This window comes from Phocoena sinus, chromosome 15 (genome assembly GCF_008692025.1).
Source record: "Phocoena sinus isolate mPhoSin1 chromosome 15, mPhoSin1.pri, whole genome shotgun sequence".
Taxonomy (NCBI): Eukaryota; Metazoa; Chordata; class Mammalia; order Artiodactyla; family Phocoenidae; genus Phocoena; species Phocoena sinus.
This window is the reverse complement of record NC_045777.1, coordinates 57,079,607-57,107,078: the sequence shown is the minus strand read 5'-3', so window position 1 is coordinate 57,107,078 and position 27,472 is coordinate 57,079,607. Positions and strand designations below refer to the sequence as shown.

Below are 27,472 nucleotides of genomic sequence, written 5' to 3'. Positions count from 1 at the left end.
ACATGTACAATGTCCTCCTGTATTCTGGTCCTTATGCGGGGTTGCTGTGACCTTTGCCCCACTGGAAGGTGAGCTGAGGGTAAGGACCACACCTTGTCCATCCCCATTACACGGCATGTCTTGGATGAACTCTGATGAACTGAATGGCCTCACCAGACTTCTCAGCCCAAGGCAGACTTAACGCAGGAAGAGAATTCCCCCAAGACATCCCTAAGAGGTGCTTAATCAGAGGACCTTCATAAGAACTTCTGAAAGAAGTCCTTACCAAAACCATTTCCAACCAAAAAGACCACATTTACTCTCATGTTTCCATTATAAATATTTTGTTTTTAATTTAAGAATACCGATTAACACAGGAAACAGACTGAGTTCATGGACTTGCGCATATGGTCATCAGTTACACTGTGACGTGTTAATTTCTTTATCATTTATTGGCACTGTCAACAGAATACTGTAAACAAGATCACTTTGTATGCGTAAGTTGGCAAGGCTGCCTAGCTGTGGTTTTCTACCATGAGCTGATATACAGATAGATGTAGACAGGTCTAGATATACAGATTATATTAATGTTTTGCACGATTTTGCATGGTTACTGAGTGTCAGTAAAAATTATTTAAAAAACACCCACTTATAATAAAAGTGAGGATGTGCTAAGATTTGCCATGACTGGACCTTGTTTTCTGTAAAAGTAAGGAGATTTGCTAGCGACATTTACTAAACTCTATGGCACTAATGTGTGATGGATTCGTTTCCGGACCGTCGGCCACAGAAGTTCTTCTGCGTGGGCTCTGCCTGAGCCAGCACCCTGTCCTCTGGGCTCCCTATGTTTTCACCAACCTCTAGCAAGTTTCTTGAGCGCTGCTGAGAATGTTTTCCTTGAAATTCTCGCAGCTACACCTCCACTTCCAAAAGAGAACGTCTCAGGAACTCACTATGCCCTGAGTCAACGAGGACTGGCTGATAAATGGCTTAAAAAGTTTTATAAGTAACTTCCCTTGATAAGGAGTGAATAAGTCTGGAAATGACTTTCCAGATAAAAAAGATTTCATTTCTCTGTCAGTGCCCTGTGGGGAGAGAACAAAATATTGGAGCCACTCTCTCCACCAAAGAGAGCCAACGTTTCTGGTTGTGCCCTGGCTTAAAAACCTTTTGGACTCCAGCAATCTCATTGTATGTTTGGACCCAATGCTAAAGTTCTCAGGAGAGAGCATACGTGAATTATGGTTTGGTTTGCATTTTGCTTGTTTGTTAAATAAGGCCTTGAATCTTGGGATATTGCCTGTGGAATCTGGATCCCCAGTGAAAGGTGTGAGGCTGTGAACTCATGTGTCTTTGCATATGCTGTTTCCTTTCTGCAACACTCTTCCTTGTCTTGTCTACTTGGTGAACTCTTGTTCATCCTGCAAAATCCTGCTCAAACGTCACTTTCTCCTTGGAACCTCCTCTGACCCTTAGGTGGATTGGGCCACTCCCTCTGACTTCCTGATGTTCCTACACATACGACTATTATGGCATTAATTGCTGGTTTAAGATTCTGTTGTCCGCAGTGGGATGTGAGTCCCTTGAGAGCAGGGACTAGGTTTTACTTCACCTTTGGATTTCTAGTGCTTAGCACTGGGCCTGGGACAGAGCAGGTATTTAATGCAAGTTTCATGAATGAATGACTGGATAAATAAATGAATATACAAATGAGCGAAAGCTTGCAGAGAGAGGGAGGCTCCATTTAGTTGGCAGTGCGAATGCCCTTGGACACAGCAGAGCTCCCTAAAAGCAACGGATTAGCACTGAGTGCAGGAATGCAGGGTGAACCGGGATTCAGGGATTCCCCCTCGTCTGTTAAACACGTGACTGCCTTTCATTCTTGGCAAAAATAGGATGATGACCAAATCTGCTGAAAAGCGGAAGCAGAAAAAAAAACAAACCACTTTGAGATCTTTGGATGGTTAGTTATTAAAAGAGAAAAGTGCTGAATTGAGAATCTTGATCTGCCCAGCTCCCAAAATAGTCAACCAAGGCACCAGGAGACCAAGTGGCTTCCTTTTGGACAGACTTCCTTCATCTACCCGCTAAACAACACTCATTGCTGGAGGACGACCAAATGCCCTTTTTAGGAGCATCTGAGGTCAAATCAGTTCCAAAATGGTCTCGCCTCTAGCGGAGACCCCCTTAGCCTCAGCCTTCATCCAATTAAGCCTCTAAGCATCACCTGCCTGGTCATCTCACAGTCACTCATGGCAGGAAAATCTCTGACTTGCAGGGGTAACGACAAGGAAGCCACCTTGCACCAACAGGCTACTTTCTCCTGCGTGGAACTGTGGCGCCCTCAATTCATGATGCCTCCAGCAAGAAGACACCTAGTCCAGCTTTGATGTAGCAGCAAAGCCATTCCTGGGATGGCTCAGAGGTGGAGCAGAGGTGGATGAGTAGAGCTAGAGAAAGGGTCCCGGGGCGAGGGGTCCAAAGTCAGACCCCAGGTGCCGTGGGGACAGGAGGAGGGGTCTCTGCTGCCCCAGGCCTGGGCTTACACTCCTGGGCGTGTGTCCCTGGGATGATCAGGTGCAGCTTTCTTTGCACAGAGGTCTGGGCTGACGTTTAACGGGAGGGAGGGAATTTGGGGAATGAGGGTGGTGAGTAAGACCTGTTGGCGATGCCACCCAGAGATTCTCCCAGGACAAAGCCCCATGAAGGCGAGAATTCACAGTTTGGAGAGGAATCCCCGGATAGATCGGGGGAGTGGCCCTACTCTTTAGGAGGCCAGAAGACCCCTTCCCACACCCCCAAGCTCAATGCCGTGTCCCTGCTCTCCTGCCTTAATATGCTCTGTCCTGCCCATCACTGGACTGCGCATGGGACATGCTCAGAGCTTCGGGGCCTGGGCGCGAGGGGGAAGCATGTCTTTTTGCATAGGGCAGGGGGAGCCAGCGTCCTCCCCGTTCAGAACGTGTCACTTGAGAGGGACGGAACCCAGGAGTCCCAGCCACCAGCCCCAGGAGCAGGTATCATTCCCCTGACTGGCTTCCAAAGGTATCGTTGGGGTCGAGGGTGGCAGATAACCTGGCCAGGACCCTCGGGGCCCAACCTAAGACTACGTCCAGGGCTCAAGCAGAATTTCTGGGCTTAAAACCAATGTGCGCCACTGGCTCTGCAGGGAGAGAGCAAACCAGCCCCTCCCCTCCCCCCAAGCCATGAAAAACATCCCCTCCCCACAAATAATCCTCCAGTTTATGCATTCACCTCTGATACTTTAAGTGAAAACATGAATTAGGCAAACTAATCAATTTGACAAGGGGTGAGATCAGGGCTTCCTCAGAGCGTGGAGGAAATGGCTTCTTTACTTGAAGTCGGCTAAGATGTCGCTGAAAATATTGAGGAACAGGTGTGCGTGGTGGTCCCTGAAGACCAGAGTGGGACGGAAGCGGATGGATTTGTCGCCGCAGCCCCCCAGCATCAGGCCTAAAAGGAGAGGCGGGGGTGGGTTAGGGGCTTGGGCTCGGAGTCACGGGCCGGGGAGCCGGGCGGGGTCACACACGGTGGCTACCCCATCCGTCCGAACCGTTCTGTCCTTCCTTGCAGCCACCCGTCGAGCCCTCCTTCCCATTCTCTCTCATCGGCCCGCTCAGCCGCCCTTCTCTCCCCTCCCTCCCTTCCAACTTTGAAGGCCAGCTCTGCTGCCCCTGAGCTAGGCCTGCTGATTGAGAAATCCTGACACAAAGTCCTGGCCTTCCAGAAACTCGTGGTGTGGCAGGGAAAGAAAATAAGAAGTAAATTACACAAGTGTGGGCAGATCAGCAGCGCTTATGAAGGATGGAATCTGAGTTTTGGTTTTTTTGGGGGGCCGCGCTGCGCGCCTTGCAGGATCTCAGTTCCCCAACCGGGGATCCAACCTGGGGCCCTGGCAGTGAGAGCGTGGTGTTCTAACCACTGGACCACCAGGGAATTCTCGGAATCTGCTTCTTTTAAAGGGCGATTTCACCTTTGACTAGATGGGGCTCTTTGGCTGGGTTGTATAGTGTCTCTGAGACTCAGTTTTTTCATTCTCAAGAGGAGGTGAATTACCCCTGCCCTTCAGGGCTGCTGCAGGATTTTCTAAGATGGTCCAGGTGAAAGATACCAGCTTTGACACATAGTAGGCTCTCTGATCTGCCCCACTTAAAACTTCCATGGCTCCTATAGCTCTTAGGAGAAAGTCCACAATCTCGAACCTCATCCCCAGGCTGACGTGAACCTGATTCACCCCCTGCCACCCGTCTGTCCCTCGTTCCACTCCATGCATTTGTTTTCTGCCTCTGTATGCCCCATTCTGCCCAGCTAAAGGCACACATCCCTTCCCCTGCCCGGAATGCTCCTTCTCACCTTCTTCACCTGGCCAATCCCTATTCATCCGGCAAGATGTAGGGTAAAATGCCACTTCCTCAGGGAAGCCTTCCCTGATTTCCTGGACATTTTCCCCAGCTATTAGTTCTCTAACTCCTTTTCCTCTGTTCTAGGACTTATAACTGTAATAGATTGTTTATGGAATAGTCTCTTTGATGTCACCCCTTCCTGCTAGACTGCAAGCTTCTTGAAGGAAGGGACCCTGGCTCTCCTGACCCTCTCCAGAGTTGGTACCTCTCACCTTCTGCTCACCTTCTCGGCGAATATCGTTGAATGAATGAATGTATAAGGAAAGCTCCCTGGTAGCTTTCTCTTCTTTGGGGAAAAAGGCAATTCAGACTATTTTTAGTCCTGTGAATCGCCTTCCCCTCCCCCTCCCTCCGGGCCCCCCACCAGGAAATGTGGGTACCCCTGGCTGCCTTACCTTTGTTTCTGGCTATTGAAATGAGTTTATTCCGTATGGATTCATCTGGCGTGTCGAAGGAGCAGAAGGTGCCTCGTCCTCTCACTCTGCTGATGAGCTGGGGGTACCGGGCCTGCAGTGGGGACACAAGGCCGGCATCAAAGCCAAGGAAGGCAGCCATCAGCCCACGTGGACCTCATGGCCACTCAGGATAGGGGCGGCCTGCGTTTGTGAGAGCCTCAGAACAACAAGATCCCTGCCGAGCCCAGCCCTGGCGCGTCCCATACTCCAGCACCAACAACTGCAAGAAGGGTGCATCCGTCCCCCCAGGGGACATAAGTAAGTGCCTGACATTTCTCCTGCCACGCTGGTGACAAGGGAAGGAACACTGTGGCAGGAGGGAAGGACCGGATCCTTCCACCCTTCCCAGAGGCCTTTCCTAGCACCTACCCCTGCCCAGCCTCAGTCTAAATGCAAATCCAGCCCAAGAAAAGAAAAAGAAATTCCCCCTAGAGCTACAGCACAGTTAGAGGCTCTCAGCTATCTCAGCAGCCACACTTGCCCCTTCAGAGTCTGCAATCAGGCAGATCTGGGTTTAAAGCTCCCCATTCTCATCCAGAAAATGAGAATTAGTTTCCTAATTTCGAGTTGTTCTGGGTTAAGGGTGCCAGAAGAAAAACAGGACACCCAGTTAAATTTCAGATAAGCAACTTCTAATTTTTTAGTATAAATATGTCCCAAACATTGCATGGGATATACTTATGCTAAAAAAAAAAAAATTAGTTGCTATCTTTTAAATTTAACTGGGTGTCCTGGCATCCCTACCTGGGAGAGGAAGATGGTGGTCCCTGAAGCTCCTGCCTCTGCCCTGTGACTGGAACCAAGTCCAGTGTCTGCCCTTCCCTCCTGGGCTTCAGACTTGTGAAATTTAAATTTAACTGCGCGGGGGGCGGGGACCTGCTTCCCCCCCCCGAAATGCAGCAATCCTATTCTGAGGATTAAATGAGATAAGGCACCTAACACAATGCTTGGCACAGAGCAAGTTCTCAATTAATGGAAATAATAATAATAAATAATAATAATAATTATCGTTATGTCCTTGATCACGTCAGAGAGGTAAACGCTGGCAAAGAACATGGGCTTGGGAATTCCCTGGTGGTCCAGCGGTTAGGACCTGGCACTTTCACTGCCGGGGGCCTGGGTTCAATCCCTAGTTGGGGAACTAAGATCCCGTCAAAAAATAGAAAAAAAAAAAAAAAAGAACATGGGCTTTGAAGGCTACAAGAATCAGGTTTAAACCCCAGTGCAAGCTGTGTAACTTTGGACAAGTTAATAACCCGCCACACCTCAGTTTCCTCACCTGTAAAATAAGGATCATGGTGGTGTCTACACCCACAGTGTTACCGTTGGACTTAAGAGTGTATGAGATCCCCTATTATGGAACTTGGCAGGAGCAGGCTCTCAGTAAATGGAAGCTGTTATCCCTACCATCCCTCCTCGCTTCGTCATCACCATCAGTGGATCTGCTCTGCTCACTGGTGACTGGGTGCTTCAAGGAAGGGCTCTTTGTATCCAGCCCTCTGGGGTTAGGGTCATCTCTCCTGCTAACTCCTGGGCTGGGCTGGCCAGTACTGGAAACACTGTGGTTCCTCCCAGCAGCATCCCCCGTCCCCAAATCTAGGAGAGCGTGTTGGGCAGGGAGTAGACATAACAAAGACAAATAATTATAATAAAGAGCTCTACTGTCCAATGAGGTGGCCACATGTAGCTGTTGAAATGTGAGTCCAAATTGGAATGCATTGTAAGTGTAAAATACATACTGGAATTCAAAGACTTATTATGAGAAGAAGAATAAGAAATATTGAATTATTTTATATGTTGGTGGCATGTTGAAATAATATTTTGGATATGATGGGTTAGGTAAAATATATTATTCCAATTAATTTCAGCTCCTTCTGTTTCACTTTTAGTATGGGTACTAGGACCTTTGAAGTTATGTGCATAGCTAGCAATCTATTCCCCTGGAGAGCACTGCTACGGAGTGATCAGGGTGTAGAAGGTGGTCCAGAGGAGGGAATAGTGGGCACATGGGTGGGAACGAGAGACAGGGAACATTGGGGAGGTTTCTCAAAGGAGGGATGCCTGAACTCAGTGTCAGCAGAAAACCGGGAGTTCAGGAACCGAAAACGGGGTCGGGACGGACTGGTGGGAAGGCGTCCCCTACAGAAATGGCACAGGCTGGGGCAGCGGATGTGATGCTACACTGAAGAGCTCAGCTGCTGCCCACGGGGGCCGTGGGGAGCCATGGATGGGGATCCGGGAGGGCCGGGCGGAGTACCTGGAGGTCCAGCAGTCCCGTGAGCAGGACCTTCCCAGCATGGGCCGCGTTATTCAGCAGGTCCTCCCGCTTGATGATGTTGATGACCTCAGCCAGCAGCAGGTTCTTGGACGGGTCCCCCAGCCACGTGTTGAAGATCCGGTAAGGCTGGAACAAGACACAGGGCATCAGAAGGGTTCCAGGCACAACCCCAGACACACACTTCTCCCCATGAGAGACTAACCCAGTGAGTAGCTACTAAGTGCTGGGAGGATAAACGCATATGGGCTCACCAGAATCTCTCCGTAACAGCAACCCTGTAGGCAGGTACTACTATTAGGGACACCAACTTGTCCAGGTCCTGGGAAATCCCTCAGTCCTGGGGAAACCGAGACGGTTGGCCCCTAGTTACCATAATCCTCATTTTATAAAGGAGGAAGCTGAGGTGCTGAGCGGTTGAGTGATTTGTCTGTGAAAATATGGCCCCTTAGGTGGTGGAGTCAGGAGTGGATTGGTGGCAGTCTGACCCTCAAAGACCACCCGCTTTACTCTCCCTTCAGGGTGTCAATGCAGCCAACTAAAACACACTTCCCAGCCTCTCTTGCAGCTAGGAGTGGCCACGTGACCAGATCTTAGTCAAAAGTGGTAGAAACAGAAATGTTGTGGGATTTCTGGGAAGGCTGCTTGAAGACGAGAAGGGGGCCACTTTATCCTTCCCTCCTTTTTCCTTCCTACTGCGTCAAATTGAGATGGCGCTCCAGTAGCCATTTTGGATCATGAAGTGACCTTGAGGGTAGAAGCTACATGCAGGAATGGTGGAAGGAACGATCCTGGGCCCTTGATGACTCTGTGCACGTGTGTGTGTGTGTGTGTGTGTGTGTGTGTGTGTGTGTGTGTGTATGAGAATCCATACGTACAAGTGGCAGTACAGTAAAATGGCTTAGAGCATGAGCTCTGGATTTAAATCTTGACTTTGTCACTTAACAGGCTGTGTAACCTTAGACAACTTACTTAACCTCTCTGTGCCTGATTCCTCATTAGCAAAACGGGAGAGAAAAATACCATCTACTTGGTTAGACTGTTGTAAGGATTAAAAGTACAAGAGGAATACTTAGAACTGGGCCAGGCACAGAGCAAATGCTCCATTCACAGCAGCAGCTAATAACAATAGTTTTGCTTGTGCACAAAGCAAAAAATTAGAAGCCTGACAATGGACCGCTATGAAGTCAGCCCTGCAGAGAGAGCTGGGGTAATCGTAATCATCAGCTTTAAATTAAATTGATAAGAACTAGGCTTTAGGAAACTTCTGTGACACATTAGGTATTCACTTAGTTCCTTGTTGGTGAGAAAGAAGCAGTAATGAGAAGTCGATGTCCCTTGCCCCGCCTCCCTCCCCTGCCCTGGACAGGAGAGGGTCCACACTCACAGCGTTGGGCCTCAACTCCTCCTTGTGAAAGAAGCCCCCGGTCATCATCTTCTTGCTGAAGGTCATCACGTCTGCTGGGTCATCCAAGCCCCAGTGCTCGTGGGCCCAGAACTTGCCGGTGCAGCCTCCTCCGGTCTGGACCTCATCCACCAAGAAGGCACAGCCGTGCTGGCCGACATGGAATGAAGGAGAAATAAACACCCAGCGCAACTCGCCCACCTCGGACCCCCAAATCCAGCCCAAGAGCCACTGCTTTCTGAACCTCAAACCAAGCCTGTGTTCTTGGGCTGTGCAAAACCAAACTAAGCCTGCAGGAGGGCAGTTCCAGCAGGGCTGCGTCTGCACGTGGCCTCAAACTGCTCAGCCGGTACGAAACCGGAACATCAAATGCTCCCTGAACCATCGGCTTCGGTCCCTGAGCAAGTTGACATGCTCAGAAGGAAGGGTGTCCCAACTGTAAGGCAGCCCCATTTCCCAAACTTCCGGTGCAGTGTTTGCCAGCTCTGCTCATCACCCGGACTATTATTTACTTAGCATTTCTGTTTAAATCAACTCATGTCATGTCAACTTTATCCGTGAACTGACTGCTTGGACAGGCCAGTTATACGTGCAAGACACATTAAAATAGACATGATATTAACATGAAGTTTGTTCATTTGGCTTCTGTTCAGTGTGGACCACAATGGGCTGAAAGATGAGGTGGGATCCCTAGAAAGAAAAGGGAGGAGGCTTAGGCTTTCCCCAGGATGTTCTCTTGATTGGGAATGTCCCCGACTAAGACGGCAGGTTGGAGACTGACTTTGGAATAAGATTTTAGGGGAGAATCCCCCGTCCTGCCCTCACCCCCAACTTCTCTACCCCTGAGGCCGACAGGCAGCCTCTGAACACCTGGAAGTTTACAAGGACCCCAGGCTAACCCTTTGCTCTGGAAAACCAACTGGAAATGGCCCGTGGCCCCATCCATCCCTGGCCCTGTGTGCTGACCTTCCTGGAGATGTCCCTCAGCTTCCGGAAGAAGTCGTCCGATGCGTGGTTGTCTCCACCCTCAGACTGGATGGGCTCCACTATGATCCCCGCCACCGTCTTCTTCTTCTTCCGGTATTTCACGATCAGGTCCTCCACCTGGATTCCAAAGGGGGACATGACAAGGATTCGTGGAGGCTCTTGGGCAGCCTCGGAGGATGGGCATGTGGGGTGCTGTGGACCCCTGGAATTTAAGTTGAAAATGTCATAGTGTCTTATCATTACATAGAATACACAACGGAGAAAAGACAGTCTCTTCAGCAAGTGGTGCTGGGAAAGCTGTACAGCCGCATGTAAATCAATGAAGTTAGAACACACCCTCACACCATACACAAAATAAACTCAAAATGGCTTAAAGACTTAAATATTCAATATAAGACACAGCACTATAAAACTCCTAGGAGAGAACATAGGCAGAACATTCTCTGACATAAACTGTAGCAATGTTTTCTTAGATCAGTCTCCCAAGGCAATAGAAATAAAAGCAAAAATAAACAAATGGGACCTAATCAAACTTATAAGCTTTTGCACAGCAAAGTAAACCATAAACAAAAGGAAAAGACAACCTACAGACTGGGAGAAAATATTTGCAAACGATGCGACTGATAAGGACTTAATTTCCAAAATATACAAACAGCTCATACAACTCAATAACAAAAAAACAAACAACCCAATCAAAAAATGGACAGAAGACCTAACAGACATTTCTCCAAAGAAGACATACAGATGGCCAACAGACACATGAAAAGATGCTCAACATCACTAATTATTAGGGAAATGCAAATCAAAACTACAGTGAGGTATATCACCTCACACCGGTCAGAATGGCCATCATTAAAAAGTCTACAAATAACAAATGCTGGAGAGCGTGTGGAGAAAAGGGAACCCTCCTACACTGTTGGTGGGAATGTAAATTAGTGCAGCCACTATGGAGAACAGTATGGAGGTTCCTTAACAAAGTAAAAATAGAGTTACCATATGATCCAGCAATCCCACTCCTGGGCATACATCCAGAGAAAACTCTAATTTGAAAGATACATGCACCCCTATGTTTATAGCAGCACTATTTACAATAGCCAAGAGGTGGAAGCAACCTAAATGTCCATTGACAGATGAATGGATAAAGATGTGGTATAAATATACAATGGAATATTATTTAGCCATAAAAAAGAATGAAATAATGCCATATGCAGTTACATAGATGGACCTAGAGATTATCATACTAAGTGAAGTAAGCCAGACAGAAAAAAACAAATGTCATATGATATCGCTTATATGTGGAATCTAAAAAATCATACAGGGACTTCCCTGGTGGTCCAGTGGTTAAGACTCTGCACTTCTACTGCAGGGGACATGGGTTCGATCCCTGGTCAGGGAACTAAGATCCCGCATGCCACGCAGTGTGGCCAAAAAAAAATGAAAAAAAATACAGATGAACTTACTTACAAAACAGAATCAGACTCACAGACATAGAAAACAAACTTACGGGAAAGTGTGGGGAGGGAGGGATAAATTAGGAGTTTGGCATTAGCAGATACAAGCTACTATATATAAAACAGATAACCAACAAGGTCCAACTGTATAGCACAGGAAACTATATTCAATATCTTGTAATAATCCATAATAGAAAAGAATCTGAAAAAGAATATATATACACATATATATACATACATATATATATGACTGACTCACTTTGCCACCGCAATGAGAAGCCCGCGCACCGCAAAAAAGAGTGGCCCCTGCTCGCCACAACTAGAGAAAAGCCTGCGTGCAGCAACGAAGACCCAATGCAGCCAAAAAATAAAAATTTAACTTTTTTTAAACTATTTTTTTAAATTGAAGTATAGTTAATTTACAATGTGTTAGTTTCTGGTGTACAGCAAAGTGACTCAGTTACATACACACACACACACACACACACACATACACACACACATATTCTTTTTCAGGTTCTCCTCCATTATAGGTCATTAAAAGAAAAAAATTTTTAACTGTTAACAGTGAGAAAAGCATCTTATTTTCCCCAAGAGGTTATATTTCTTGAACTCTTGCTCTAAAATGGGCATCTTCTTACAGATAATTAAAGACTAATAATTGTGATACTTGGGGCTTCCCTGGTGGTGTAGTGGTTAAGAATCCGCCTGCCAATGCAGGGGACACAGGCTTGACCCCTGGTCCGGGAAGATCCCACATGCCGTGGAGCAACTAAGCCCGTGCGCCACAACTACTGAGCCTGCGCACCTAGAGCCCACGCTCCGCAACAAGAGAAGCCACCGCAATGAGAAGCCCGCGCACCGCGATACAGAGTAGGCCCCGCTCACCGCAACTAAAGAAAGCCTGCGTGCAGCAATGGAGACCCAATGCAGCCAAAGATAAAAATAAATAAATAAATTTATAAAAAATAAAAAAAATAATTGTGATACTTTATTAATAATTTAATAATTACACATAATTGAAAAAACCCAAACCATACACCTGGGTAGAGTAACAAGTACAATCTTTCTCTGTTATGCAGAATTAAGGAAAAACCTTCTATTTGGATGATGCAATTTTAGCCTCGGTCTCACCAATTGCCCCAGGGAAGCTCTAAGATGCTTTTCTTTGCAATCAGTGTCATCTGCAATTTGTCATCATACGGCTATTTTCTTGCTTATTTGTCCAGTGCTGTGTTTCTGACTACCCTATACTCTCTGATAGGATGCAGGAAAGACATGTGGCTAGCAAGCGCTTAGAATGTAGCTGGTCCAAACTGAGATGTGCTCTACGTGTAAAATACGCACAGCGTTTCAAAGATCTAACACGAAAAGAAGACTATAAAAACATGTCATCAATAATTTTTAAATATTAATGACATGACACAATATTTTCGATACACTGGGTTCAATAAAATGGTATTAAAATTAATTTCACCCAATTATTTTTACTTTTAAAAAATGTAGCTACTAGAAAAGCCGTAGTGACATTTAGCTTGCCTTATTTTGCTTGGACTGCATCACCTTGTCTCTTTTATTTACCACTAAATACCCAGCGCCTAGCACCTTGCTTTACACCTAGTAGGTGTTAACTATTAATTAAAAAGAATGATGAGCTTAAGAGGCAAACTAGCCTTAGGTGAGCCCAAATCCAAATCTGAAGAGTGATAGCCATTCCCCGCCACCCCCCACCCTGCAACAGAATCCTTCCAGTGTCTTACATGGAACCCCAATATATGGGACAGATCAAAGGGGGGCTGTTGTGGTTGAAGTGGAGGCACGGGGACCAGGGTTGCCCATCCTTAGTCCCTCCCCGCCCCCACTGCAACCTCCAGGGCTCCCAAAAAAGCCCCAGGATTCTGGAGAAGACTGACACACAGTGGACTACAGGAATTGTTTTTCCTATGAGCTACCCTGTATTGTTTCCATCAATTCATTTTCTCTTACTCCAGAGTCAATGAAGCTTGTCCCCAAAGAAACTCACATGATACAGAAGTTGGTACCAGAAGCGGGGTGATGGAGGCTGGGTGGCAAAATCAATGTCTCAGTACCTTTCCTAACATGGAACATTGGGGCAGGAAGCGCCCCTGTCCCTCCGTCCCACCCAGGGAGCGCCATGCAGGTCGCTGGATAAACTCTTTGTGTGTTCCTCTTCCCTGGGGCTAAGTCTTGGGGTGAGGGGTTGAGGGGGAGGTGAGGGGAGGACCTGGGGGTTACCTCTTCTAGACAACGGGCCTCTTCTTGTTGGTTCTCTTTCACAAACTCTTCCAGAGGATACTTCAGCCGTGGGAATGGTGCAATGGGCCAGTCGAAGGAAGGGATGTCGATCTTGTGAATAGCTTTGGAGTGCGTGGTCGCTAAGCAACCTAAGCCCAGCACAACAGAAGAGCAGAGGTTGGCTCAGGGAAGGAGGATGGACCGTCTCTGAGGAGGAGACGGGGCAGCCCAGGGAGGCCCGGTGCCTGCAGAACCCCAGTTCTAGGCACATCCTGAAGCTGAAGTGGCACCCATGTGTCTTAATCTGTGTGTGTGTGTGTGTGTGTGTGTGTGTGTTTGTGTCTTTGCTTTCTGATCTATCACAGACTAACAGACTTTGAAGGAAGAGAGACAAGGATTCAAATCCTAGCTCTGCCACTGCATGGGCTTGGAATGTTCCTTCCCTTGCCGAGCCTCAGTTTCCACATCTGCAAAGTGGCAACAGCCATCCCCAGTCTCCAGGGAACGGCATGCAATCGATGAGACAATACGTGGAAGCCGCCAGTGCCAGATCAGAGGCAGCCGTCACTATTGTTGTTGCCGTTATTATTACTCTACCTGCCACCTTGGGATCTCACGGCCCTCCTTACCCATGGTCCTCCCATGGAAGGCACCCATGAAGGAGAGGATGCTGTAGTCGGGGCACCCGGGGGCCTGGAACCAAGAAACAGCCGTCAGTCAGGGTTGTGAGCTGGGGACCCACATGGTGGCCCCCACGAACCTCGAGGAGTACGAAAGTCTCAGGAGAACGGGGATCCCCGCTCAGGCAGAAGTTACAAACTGGACTCCAGAGGTCTGTATCCAGCCCACACGTGGTGTTTTCTGTTTGTTTTTTATCAAGAGATTTCATGAAATAGATATCCTGAACCTCTGTCTTCTCACAAGTTCTGCACCACATGGGCCCATTTCTCTCGGTCAAGCCTGAAGGTGGGCGAGCACGCTGGCCCTGGGCCCTTACCACCCATCTTTCTCCCTTCCATCACTGGCAGGCGTCCGCAGGCTTTTCAAACTCCCCTGCCTCAGTCCCCCTGCCCCCCACCCCCGATTGCTCCCACGGCCCACAGATGGGCCAGGTGCTGGTGGTGGTACCTGCCTCCTGTGACCTGAGGTTGAGCTGGGCCCCACACAGGACATGCCCAGGCTTTGGACGAGGTCTGCTGGGCCAGAGCGAGAGGGTGGGACCCCCCAGCTTTCCCTCTCCCCACGGGGCTGCCCCTGAGCTCAGGAGGGACTCATGAACCCCAGTCTTCTTCCAGCCCCAAGCGAATGGCACAGCAGCACTGCCTCTTGACCCTCCAGCTGGCAGGGAATCAGACCTGCCTCCAGTGACTCAGGAGCCGCTGGGGACGCGGCAGAGGCCACCTTGGGGGCCCCTGAGTCTCTGGGAGGTTGTATGGCATTTTCTCAGGCTGGCTGATCTCCACTGGGTCCCTGAGACCCCCGGGAAAAGCTCCAAGACCTCTTCCCACAAATCCCAGAATGCCCTCTTGTCATATTCCTTTGTTAGTCTCCAAATGTGATAATATAGGGCGTAACTTGTTTTACTGCACTTCACAGATGTTGCACTTTTTTACAGATTGAAGGTTTGTGGCAACCCTGCATGGGACAAGGCTTCTGGAGCCATTTTCCAAAGGCATTTGCTCACTTCGTGTCTCTTGTGTCACATTTTGGTAATTCTCACGATATTTGCGACTTCTGGGTTATTATTCTGCTTGTCATGGTGACCTGCGATCGGTGATCTGTGATGTTGCTACTACAACTCCCTGAAGGCTCAGATGATGGTTAGCATTTTTCAGCAATGAAGTATTTTTGAATTAACGTGTGTACATTTTTTTTAAGACGTTAAGGCTATCGCACATTTAATGGACTACAGTATAGTATAAACATAACTTTTCTATGCACTGAGAAACTAAAAAAAAAAAATATCGTGTGACTCGCTTTATTGCGGTATTTGCTTTACCGGGGTGATCTGGAACCGAACCCGCAGTATCTCTGAGGTGTGCCCCATGCTGATTTACACGGTTGAGAGCACAGTGTCTATGCAACTTACATCCCACTGTTTTCACTAAATTATAGCACACGTGTCTCCAGGCCAAGAGAAACCCTTTGTGATCATTCTGGCTGCAGAACTTTGTGTTTGGACACAGTGGGTAACTGAGTTCAGTGGCTCTCGATCTGCAAACACCCGCCCCCGCCACCCCTTTTTTTAAGCGGTATACACTTCTGCCTCAATCATAGTGGGATTTAGGGGAAGGACTGGTCTGCTCTGATTGAAGCTGGCTGGGAAGCTTGGAGCCTTACTTGGTCTTCCCCGTGCACCCCCGACCGTTGTACCCCAACACTGGCCCCCTTGGTGCCTCCCTGAACTGCTGGGGTTCCACTTGGAACCCCTACTCTTAATCCATCTTTCCCCATTACTGGATATACGGGTGGTTGCCAATCTAAACACCAACGGGTGAACACCCTTGCACATACATTTGTGTTGACATTCTGGATTATTCTAGAGAATACATGAAATGCCACTTTAGACGGGTCAAATACAGGCAGCTGTCCTGGGAAACTGATGAGTGCTAGTCGGAAGACTTCCACTCGGCCGGCCTTGAAACCAAGGGAATGGACTAGGGGGTTGGAATGCTTGGGGATCCCTTGTTGTGGACTGAATGTTTAAGTCACCCTCAAGTTCATATATTGAAGCCCTAACCCCCACTATAATGGTATCTGAACATGGGGCCTTTGGGTGGTACTTAGGGTTGGACGAGGTCATGTGGTTGGGGCCCTGTGATGGGATTAGTGCCCTTATAGGAATGGACACCAGAGAGCCTGCTCCCTCTCCCTGAGATAGATGGAGAACACAGTGAGAAGGTGGACATCCCCAAGCCAGGAAGAGAGCCTGCCCTGGGAAACTGGATTGGCCAGCACATTGACCTTGGACTTCCAGCCTCCAGGACTGTGAGAAAAATATATCATACGTGTCTGTTGCTTAGGCCACCCTGTCTAGGGTTTTTGTTATGGCAGCCTGCGCTAACTAAGACACCCTCCTGCTTGAGGAGGACAGGGCCCCACGCATGAGGAGGAGGGGATGCTGGGCTCACCTGGTTGATCATGCACGTCTCCAGCTCCTCCTTGGAGAAACCCGATTGGCCCCTTTCCTTGCTCTGATAAAATGGAACAGAACAAACTCTCAGAGACGCTCTGGGGCAGGAAGGGCTCCCACTTTCCACCCAAACCAACATCTAGTCAACGAGGGGATACTTTCTCAAAAGCTGATCATATACACGTCGATGTTACACGTATGGACTGAAGCATGAGACCATTCATTGTCCTTGTGATGAAATAAATGGATGAATAAGTTGCTTTACTATTCTATTGGCAACAATGAAGATCTGTGAGATGGTATGTTATTTCAGGTAACACAGTATAATGACACTGGGGAGGTTTTACACTACACACTGCCAGGATATTTGGAAAACCCGGTCCAGGCAGTGGCCCTCCTTGGATTTCGACCATGGCCACTGATGTCCAATACTCTGGCCAGCTGGGATGAACAGTCGGAAAAGGGCTGAGTGTGTGGCTGGGGGCTGGGGGGCGTGTGTGTGTGTGTGTGTGTGTGCACGTTGCATGCATACAAGCCCCAAACCTCACCCGGTACCACATGAAGATGGTCTTGAAGGCGTTTTCATTGGAGCAGGAACCGCAGGCCATCGTGATGAGCTGGGACATCCCTTTAGGAGCCACCTGTGGGGAGGGAAACAGCTGTGGGCTCCCCACCCCCCCAGCTGGAGCGGGGCCTCTGCAGGGACTGCACACTGGGCCCTGGAGGCTGTGGGAGGCTGGGAGGGAAACAGGGATGCAGTCCCGGAGGCAGTCTGACTGGGGGGGGTGGACGAGAGGCCCCAAAAGGCCCCAGGCTGGAGGCCAGAGAGGAAAAAAGGCGAAGAAAAGCCCAGACATCCCTCCTGACGCAACCTCTGCCCGGAGACACCCACATTTTACAGGTGGGAATTCGGGGTTCTGAAGGACTCTAATCCTTGTAGCAACTGAAACCCAAAGGAGGACTGAAGGGCACAGGCAAAGGCCCTGTCGTGGGATCAATACTAACTTCCCCAGGTTCCCTTTTTCCCACACACAAGGATCCCAGCTTTTCTTGCAACGGAAAATTAAAAAGACTCTTCATGAAAGAAACAGCACGAAGAGCAAGACTGAAGTAGAAACATCCCATCCTTAATCATTATGGATCTCAGTCCTTTCCTTCCCTGCTGCTCCAGCCTCCTGGAGACCAGAGCTGCGGGCCAGCGCGGTGAAGGGCAGAAGTGGGTTCTCACGGTGGCAAGCTGTCCCCACAGACTCACTGAGAGCAGGGACTCCCGGAGCTTCTCCACAAAGTTCTCAGGAGGAAAGATCCCGAGGGCAGGTCTGTTGATGAATGTGCTCTGCAAAAAAGCCAGGAGACCAGCAGTGACTTCTCGACCTGACCCAGCTCCCACCCACCAGCGATGCTTTTCAGAGCGGATGTGTTCCATGCTGTGGGGAACGATATAAATACTTCCCTGCGTTTTTAGAGAAATCCACTAGGATTGCTCTGGGTTTAAAACGAAGTGTCAATCTCTTGGTTGGGATATTGCACTATCACTAGGTAAGATGCTACCATTGGGGGAAACTGGATAGAAAATACACGGGACCTCTTTGTACTATGTTTTGCACCTCCCTCTGAATCTGTAATCTTAAAAAAAAAAAATCAGAATGATTGAAAAACAAAAAATGGACGATAACAATTACTGGTGAGAATTCTCATTCATGGCTGGTGAATGAGAATTCACGTGGTGCGGCCACTTTGGAAACCAGGTTGGTAGTTTCCTATAATGTTAAACAGACACACACCCTATGACCCAGCAGTTCGCTCCGAGGTACTTATCTAAGAGAAAAATGACAGCATATGTCAGACAAAGATGTGAATGGATATGAAGGTTTGTTGTGGTTTTTATCTTCAGTTGCCAAGAATTGGAAACAGCCCAAATGTCCTTCCACTGGGGAAACGATAAATAGACCGTGGTATATGCACACCATGGAACACTGCTCAGCAATGAAATGGAACAATCTACCCACACACTTAACAACACGGGAGAATCTCAGAGTCACGATGCCGAGTGAAAGAAGCTGGAATCAGAGGGTCACCCACTGCAGGGCTCCCTTCCTATGACATTCTGGAAAAGGCAGAACTTTGGGGACAGAAAACAGCTCACGGCTGTCAGGGGCTGGGGTGTGATCGACTACCCATGGGCTCAGGGGAATGTTTGGGGAGATGAATGGTCTGTGTCTGGATTTTTTTGGATTGTGGTTAAAAAACAAGTAACATAAAATTTACCATCTTAGTCATTTCTAAGCATATAGTTCTCAGTAATGTTAAGAATATTCATATCGTTATGCAACCATCACCACCATCCGCCTCCAGAACTCTTTCATCTTACAAAACTGGAGCTCTGCCCCCACTAAACACTGACTCCCCATTCTCCCCTCCCTCCAGCCCCTGGCCACCAGCATTCTACTTCCTGTCTCTGATTTTGAGGCCGCTAACCACCTCAAATAAGTGGAATCAAACATTATGTGTCCTTTTGCGACTGGCTTATTTCACTTAGCATAACGTCCTCTAGGTTCATCCATGATGTTACAGCATACGGCAGATTTTCTTTCCTTTTTTTTTTTTTTTTCTCCTTTCCTTTTTAAGGCTGAATAATACTCCACTGTATGGATATGCCACATTTCCTGTATCTGTTCATCTGCTGATGGACACTTAGGTTGCTTCCACCTTTGGGCTACTGTGAACAGTATGAACATGGGTGTGCAAATGTCCGGGTTTTGAAAGTGGCTGTACAATTATGCGCTTTTTAAATTTTTTAAATTTTTATTTATTTATTTTTTGGCTGCACCGCGTGGCTTGTGGGATCTTAGTTCCCCGAGCAGGGATCAAACCTGTGGCCCCTGCAGTGGAAGCGTGGAGTCCTAACCACCAGACCACCAGGGAATTCCCAGATTATGCATTTGTTGAAACCCACAGAACTGTACCTGCAAAGGATGGATTTGACTGCATGTGAATTACACTTAAATTAAAAAAAAAAAAAACGGGGAAAAAAAGAGGCTTCAGTAGCTCTGCAATTTCTAAATAGAATGAGCCTCAGGAGAGCAATCTGATGAGGGAGCTGGTTAATAAATGAATGAGCTGCATATGAAAAAGCAGTGTTAGAAAAATTCCTCCCCCCCCCCGCCCCCCGCCCGCACCATTTTGATAGATGTGCGTCCAGAGAAGGATTTCCCTCTGTAAGGAAATCAACCATGCAAGCCTGACGCTAAACAGACACTCGCTTCTGATACCCAGGAAAGACGGAGTGTTATTTACAACAAAAAAGAGAACCACTCTAAATGCCAACATTAGGTTAAGTAAACGAAGGCGCATTAACTGAAGGTGATGTTGTATTGCCGGAAAAATGTCGTGTAAAAAGAATGTTACAATTTTACTTTAGGGTTCACTGAGTGTTGTACCTTCTATGGGTTTTGATAAATGTATAATGATGACACGTGTCCACCATTATGGAAAAGACACAAATGGAAATGCAAATGGGGATAAGAATAGAGTGGTCCAGTCCCTCCAGGTCTAGCCAGTGCCCCCTGGAAGGCTTGGGAAGAGTCTGGGAGGGGTCTGTCTGCTCAATGGACAAGCAATGAGGTCATCAGGAAGTGGATTTGGGTAATAGAAAGGGATTGTACTAAATGCAATGCAGCGTACTGGATTGGATTCTGGGGACCAAAATCATGGACACTAGCGGAAAAACTGGGGAAATCTGAATAAAGTCTGTAGTAGGTAATGCACCAATGTTAATTTCTTAGTTTTGACAAGGGTACCGTAGAGAGGTGAGGTGTTAACCTTGGGGGAAACTGGGTAAAAGGTAGATGGGAACTATCTTCACAACTTGTAAATCTGAAATTAGTCAAAAATAAAAACACTGAGTCTGGAATTCCCTGGCGGTCCAGTGGTTAGGACTCGGCGCTTTCACTGCCGAGGGTGCAGGTTCAATCCCTGGTCAGGGAACTAAGGTCCCGCAAGCCAAGAGGCACAGCCAAATAAATAATAAAAATAAAAACATCGAATTAGGGCTTCCCTGGTGGCGCAGTGGTTGAGAATCTGCCTGCCAATGCAGGGGACACGGGTTCGAGCCCTGGTCTGGGAAGGTCCCACATGCCATGGAGCGACTGGGCCCGTGAGCCACAACTACTGAGCCTGTGTGTCTGGAGCCTGTGCTCCGCAACAAGAGAGGCCACGACAGTGAGAGGCCCGTGCACGGCGATGAAGAGTGGCCCCCGCTCGCCGCAACTAGAGAAAGCCCTCGCACAGAAACGAAGACCCTACACAGCCAAAAATATAAATAAATAAATGAATTAATTTTAAAAAAAAACAAAAACATCGAATTAAAGAGTATGGAAGGTTTGATTGAGCCTGGGATTTGGGAACTTCTCAGGCACCCCTCTCTCTCTCGGACTCAATGGTGTAATAAACTCAGTGCAAATCCAAATGGGGGCATCACCCCATCGGAGGAAACCCAAGGATAGGGAGGCCCCAGCACTCATCCTTCTGGTGGCATTGGGATTTGGCGTGGCCCACTAGAGTTCATGGCAGGCTCATACCTCTGTTGCCTCTTCTTCTTTGTGACCAGCCAGGTGGGTCTAGGATAAGCGGTGGAGGGAGTTAACCATTTTCATTGTAGAGCTGGGGAAACTGAGGCCCAGAGAGGTCAAGCATCCTGCCTCAAGTCACACAGACGGGAAGGGGCAGAACCATGACTCAAACCCAGGTTTGCTGACTTCAGATCCCACCCTCTGCCAGACGCCGCAAGCAGTCTCCACCCGAAAATGTCAGTGCTGGACCTGAGTTTACTTGGCACAGCCCAGAGACCTTGGGTGGCCTGTGGGGGCTGCCGAGGGGCCTTTTGTTTTGGCTTCAAGGTATTAATGGGGCTCCAAAGAAATCAAGCATAGCACGAGATCAGGGTGGAGGCGAACTGCCATCACTGGCAGCAGGGCAAGCAGCTCACAGAGGGGATGGCCGGGCTGGCAGCGTGACTGCCTATCTGGGCCCAGGGAAGATGTGGAGGTGGTACTCCTGTTTGGCAAAGTGTGATATTCATGAAGAACAGAAGATACCTGGGACTTTGGGTAGCAGAATCAATTGAGGACAGGTTTCTAGAATCCTCGCCATCAGACCTGCTGTAGCGGGAAGAGAATGAGCTTTGGTTTAAGTGGCTGTGCAACCTGAGGCAAGTCACTTAACCTCTCTGGTCTTTAGAGTCCTCATTTGCAAAAATGAGGATCCCTTCTTGGGTGCTCAGAAGGAGCCAGTGGGAAAACACAACATACAGATGAGGCAGGAGCTCAGTCTTGAAGGACAGAATTAAGCAGGTGAAAAGGCCTGGAGGTCACACTGATGTCTCAGCTGACCAGGCCAGCTGCCCTCCAGCCAGCCTAGCCAAGGTGCCACGGATGTCAGTCGGCACTCATCACACATTGCAATGATGGGGCATGTGCAATGCCCAATAATTATTGTGTAACCTGTGGGCAATGTAATGAGATGGCCCTGGTGACATAAGAAGTTCTAACTGGAACCTAGATATTGGATCCAGGTGACACGGCACATGAATAATGGATGATGTGTTGGGGTACAAAAGGGTTGATAAGCCCTTCTCAGAACTTCAATGACTTGGCAGAAGCCTGCCCAGGACAGGTAAAATACCTTGACCACCACCTGAGCGCATTTCCCGCTAAGAGTTTGGAAGACCCAAGATGTCAATCAACGGTCGTCTGGTCTGATGCCCCAGATATACTCTGCTGAGCCTGTGGCGGTCAGCTGTCACTTCTCTAAGGTTGTGCCGGTCCCCGTGCCCTCTGCAGGACGTCAGCACAGACTGTGATCTAGACCATGATCCAGACTACGGTCTAGATGGTGATCTAGACGGATCTAATCTGTGATCCAGACTGTGGTCTAGACTGTTCTGGACTGTAATCTAGACTGTGATCTCGCCATCAAATCCAGCACCAAGGACAGTGCCCAGCACATAGTAGGCACTCCATCCAACAGTAAGGAAACAGATGTCAAGAAGTGAGGCTGAAGAAGCAGAAGCCAGATCACAAAGGGCTTTACACTTGCTGTGGAGGAGCTGGGATGCATCCTGAAGGCAGTAGGTACCAGGAGAGGGTTCCAGGCACAGCGCAGCTTGGAGGGTGGTTTGGAGGAGGTGAGAATGGACGTGGAGGTGGGAGGGAGTGATGAAGAGGGGCTGTTGAGGAAACTCCAAGTGGAAGTTGGGGGCAGAGCCAGGACAGGCCCAGGACTGGGTGGGAGAAGGGAGGATGGGGGGTGGCATCCAGGCCCAGGTTCCGGGCAGGATGGGTGGGGGCAGGGCATCCCCCGAAATCAGAATCCCTGGGCCTGGAAGTCACGTGCTGCTGGGCAACTGTGCCTCCGGAGGCAGCTGACACTGCAAATGTGTCTGGTGTGTTTGTTGACATAGTTTTTTAGCACCAACTGCTAAGGCATCTGGGATCCGCAGAACGTTTCAAAACAAAGCGGGGCTCTGAATGTAAACACACGCCTGGAGCCACCAACGGGCCTCGCCAGACACCCTCCGGAGGACGCGGCTTCTGCTGGAGCAGCCCCTAGACTTGTCAACTAATTGGAGGCGAGAACCACGTCCAGGCCCCTCCCAGGCAGGCACACCCACAGGTAAAGAGGACCCGAGTTCTTTCCTATTATCTTCTGCTGTTCAGATTCAAGGGAAAACGTTTAAGACTGGATAGTCGGTTCCTGACGTGGTCGGGCTCTCAGTCCCCCTGCTTTTCTTTGATTTCCGTCTAGGAATCACACTCTTTGTCATGTGTGGACACGTATGTCACACCTGAGAAAAATGAAAGCCCCAATGACAGGCAATGCCCGGGAGGGTGGGGAGTGGCCAGAGCTCTCACACTGCTGGATGGAGAAGAATTCCCACCCGAGTTTGGAAAACTGTCTGGCGGGATCTGCTGAGGTCAACCGTGTGCGCTCACTATGGCCAGAGACGGACTGGCCTTGTATCATGGGACGCGTGAATGTGCCATCGAAAGACACACTGGAAGGTTCACAGTAGCAAGCGACCCAGATGCTCATCAGCGGTAGGTAGGATGTTAACTGCAGCGCGTTCCCACAAGGGAATGATTAGAGCCAGGAGGATGGATCCTCTGCGGCTACCAAGGATGCATCTTCAGATGGATTTTGAGTGAAATAAGCCAGACGTGATAAAGGGCACAGCCGGTACAATTCTACTCATGTGCCGTTAGAAGTAAGGGGAGTGGTCGGCCTAATTTGGTCTGGGGGAATAGGAACTGGGTCAGGGCATGTTGAATTCAGTGGGGGTGAAAAGCATCTTACCCTTGTGATGTAGAAAGCACAGACATCTCTATGGTGCTTATTATCTACGTATGTACCACATCGTATACATATATACCACACACCATAGGTGTGTTGTAGGCACAATTATGAAGATGCCCCAAGAAGATGTCCCAACCCTCATTCCATCCCCGGGACTGTGAATATATTGGCTTGGCCAAAGAGTTCGTTCGGGATTTTCTGGGAAAATCGCAATGAACTTTTTGGTCAACCCAGTATCACACGGCAGAGGGAACTTTGCAGACGTAAGGAAGCTTCGTATTCAGTTCAGAAAGGAGACTGTTCTGGATTTTCTGGATGAGCTTCGTGCAACCACACAAGCCCTTTGCTAAGGGCAGCGGCAGAGAGAGGGATTGGACCAGCCGTTGCTGGCTTGACAATGGAAGGACCACGTGAAACAAACTCTGCCAACGACCTGCCCGAGCCCCAAAGCGGATCCTCCCCCAGAGCTTGCAGCTGAGAGCTGACCTCAGCTTCGTGAGCCCCAAAGCAGAGCACTCAGCTGAGCCGGCCAGACTCCGGACCCACAAGATCTGTGAAACCATAAATGCGTGATGTTTTAAACCCCTAGGCTGGCGGTAGTTTGTGATGGCAGCAACAGGAAACTAATGTCTAAAGAGGCTCCTTAAGGGAGTGATAATTGAAAAAAGAAAGTTGGGAAACACTGGGTTACAAGGGAGAATTCATTCAACGGTACACTCAGCACGGAGGCATGTCTCCATGTGTGTTACAGCCAGTGTCATCAATCACCAACGGCACCCACAACAGAGAAGAATCTGGCTCCAAATGTTAACAGTGCCGAGGATGAGAAACTGTGTGTCACCTGCCCCCTGCCTGCCACTCCAGTCAGACTTGGGTCCTTCCTGGCCCTCTCTGCTCCGGCTGTGCTGTCCTCTTTTGTTCCTGAAGCTCTCTGCTCCTCTCCCTCCCACCCTCCTCTCCCTGCAGGGACCACTCTCCCCTGACCCCCGGCCCCTCCATCCCCAAAAAGCCCAGCTCCTGTGGGTTTTATTCCCAGCACCTCCTCTAGCTGTGTGACCTTGGACAAATACTTAACCTCTCTGTGCCTCAGTTCCCTCCTCTGTAAAACAGGGATAACAACAGTAGCTGCCTCATAGACTTGGCAATATTCAATCTGTGAAGTGCCAGCCACAGTGTTTGCACATATTATGCTCGTAACAATTGTTCATTATTATCATTATCACTGTTTTATGCCCACATAACACTGACTGCCTCGGTCTGTAGCACTTAGTATGTTTGCAATTCTCTACTTATGTGTGTGGCTAACTGGCTGCCTCCATGGGAGCAGGGCGTTGTGTTTTTGCTCACCCAAGGCGTACCAAGCGTTTAGCGCATAGTATGTGCTCAATAAATATTTAAGGAATGACTGAAGGGATGGACTATTTCCAAAGGCTGCCCCAGTGATCCTCTGAATCTCTGTGAACACTGCATAACCCGGGGACTCACCACATTTTGAGGCTGTTGGATGAGTTTCATGAGAGCAGGATGGTTGTAACCTGGGGAGAGGAAGATATGGTTAGAGACCAGCATCGGATCCGGGGGTCCCATGCCCCTCCCGCCCATTGCCTGCCCCCTCCCTTCCCTTCCAACCCTGCAACTCTCTTTACACACAAAGGCCCATTCCTGGGACCCAGCCCAGATTCCCCTGACTCAGAATCACTCAGGGTGAGGCCCCCAAATCTTCCACTAGTCCTCTGGATGACTCTGATGTTCAGGTGGGAGACACACTGGACTAGACAGACAGTGAAATGAAGGTTAAAGCTAACTCGGGACCAGGGTTGGGAGGGTTCCCCAGGTCTGCGTGACGAATTGCAAACGTGGTCCTTGCCTTCCCCGCTGGTGTCCACCGCTTGAGTCAAATCTCAACAGGCATTCGGTCAGGGACTGAGGGAGGGAAGAATGCTGGCTGCACTCTGCAACCCGCACAACCGGTGCTGCCTGAACACATTTGCTCATGTCCAGCCTGGGCCTGCCACCCTGCGACAAGGCCAAGGATGCCCTTTGATTCCGCAAAATTGTTCTTCTACGAATTTATCCTACACGTGAATAAAAACCCATGTAGGGACTTCCCTTGGGGTCTAGTGGTTAAGACTCTGTGCTTCCACTGCAGGGGATGTGGGTTTGATCCCTGCCCAAGGAACTCAGAGCCCACATGCCGCAGGTGGCATGGCAAAAAAGACAAAACCCAAAAAACCTGTGTATACCTATCTTCATGGTGACTCGCCAACATCTGCAGGCTTGAAAGCAACCTAACGTCCATCAACAGCAGATCAGTTGTTGCCAGGATTAGCAATAATGAACACAAAGTCTCTTGCACATAGTAGATGCTCGATAAAATGGGATATTATAGAGGAGGGAAGAGTAAGACAGGCCCACACAGCACTGGAGCCAGATGTCCTGGGCTCTGCAGAGCCTTTACTGCCATTTACTGAGCATCTGCGTGCAGGGGGCTTTCTGTTCCTTATTGCTAATCCTGGCAACAACTTGCGCAGGAAGGCCAAGTTTGTAGGAGGCACTGAAGTCAGGAGACCAGATGCAGGACCCTCAAAGGCAGATGCCAAGTGTTCAGCCCGATAGATATTGGTTGAATGATGGAACAATGTGAAGATACAGTAACACAGGCTAGATCAGAAAAGACATCAGTGACTCTTGGAGCAGGAAGCAGACTTTGGAGAAAAACCCCCAGTCTTCAAGTATCACATTTTTTTTTTATCATGCATATTTTGCACCTACTTTCTTTAAACCAATTAACTTTTTAATTTAAAGAGATTTACTTTGGGATTTCCCTCATGGCCTAATGGGTAGGATTCCAGGGTTTTGCTTCCATGGCTCGGTTTGATCCCTGGTCCAGGAACTGAGATCCCCGCAAGCTTTGCAGAGAAGCCAAAAAAAAAAAAAAGATTTACTTTTGAACGGACACTTTCTATCACTAGGGTAAGAAAGCTGCCCAAGGCTCTGAACCTGGGGCCTGATCTCCTCCATAACAAGAGATTAACAAGTGTAGATTCAGGTGTTAAAGACCCAGCATCACCCAGGGGAGACTCTCTCCTGACGGAATCAAAGAGTGAACAGATTTGAAAAGCCTGTGGCTTCACTCTGCGGGATGCAGGGAGCGTGGGTTGGGGCAGTGATGTGGGGACCAAGGGAGAGAGTAATTAACATTGTTCCTCTGCCTCTCCACCACCCCTCCCCGCCCCACTCACAGCTGTGCCGGGACCAAGGCTGGGGAGTGCTCAGTACTCAAGGAAGGAACACTCTGTGGGGCTTTTCCAACTGACCTTTGGCTAGAGGTCTTCCAGCTGTGACTCTTTATCACGCTGCCTGGGTATTTATGACTTTTCTGCCTCAGTAGATAAGGCAGTTTCAGGGAATCAAATTAAGCCACAGATGCAGCATTTCCTATTGGCTTCAGAAGGAGAGATGAAAGCAGAGCTGGCCCTCTGATCAGGAAATCCCATGCCTGGGCTTTTGATGCCATGGGCCCCCGCACTGCAGGGCAGGGGCGGCTGTCTGGGAGGCTGCTATTACAGAAGTCAGCTTGAGAGGCAGAGTCATTGGTTCAAATCCTGGGCTCCCTGGACAGCTGGGGGAAGCTGCAACCCCTTGAAACCTGGCTCCCTATCAATAAACTGGAAGTGATAGTTAAAGACCCGATGGTATAGGACGGTCTTAGGGATTACCTGAGATAACATGGAAGGCACTATGCCAGGCAGAC

The 27,472-nt window shown here is 48.9% G+C and overlaps 1 protein-coding gene across 1 annotated transcript in view; it reads right to left on the bottom strand.

Moving 5' to 3' along the window:
* Positions 1 to 306: 306 nt before the first annotated feature.
* Positions 307 to 27,472, bottom strand: part of ABAT (4-aminobutyrate aminotransferase) — a 92,161-nt gene continuing 64,995 nt past the window's right edge. Inside the window, exons 6-16 of the mRNA XM_032604487.1 lie at positions 25,204 to 25,253; positions 17,621 to 17,701; positions 16,914 to 17,006; positions 16,364 to 16,426; positions 13,862 to 13,925; positions 13,233 to 13,381; positions 9,505 to 9,642; positions 8,521 to 8,688; positions 7,116 to 7,262; positions 4,799 to 4,910; positions 307 to 3,453 (exon numbers count right to left, since the gene is read on the bottom strand). Coding sequence (XP_032460378.1) covers positions 3,332 to 3,453; positions 4,799 to 4,910; positions 7,116 to 7,262; positions 8,521 to 8,688; positions 9,505 to 9,642; positions 13,233 to 13,381; positions 13,862 to 13,925; positions 16,364 to 16,426; positions 16,914 to 17,006; positions 17,621 to 17,701; positions 25,204 to 25,253 — 1,187 coding nt within the window. The 3' untranslated portion in view covers positions 307 to 3,331. The remainder of the gene's footprint in view (positions 3,454 to 4,798; positions 4,911 to 7,115; positions 7,263 to 8,520; positions 8,689 to 9,504; positions 9,643 to 13,232; positions 13,382 to 13,861; positions 13,926 to 16,363; positions 16,427 to 16,913; positions 17,007 to 17,620; positions 17,702 to 25,203; positions 25,254 to 27,472) is intronic.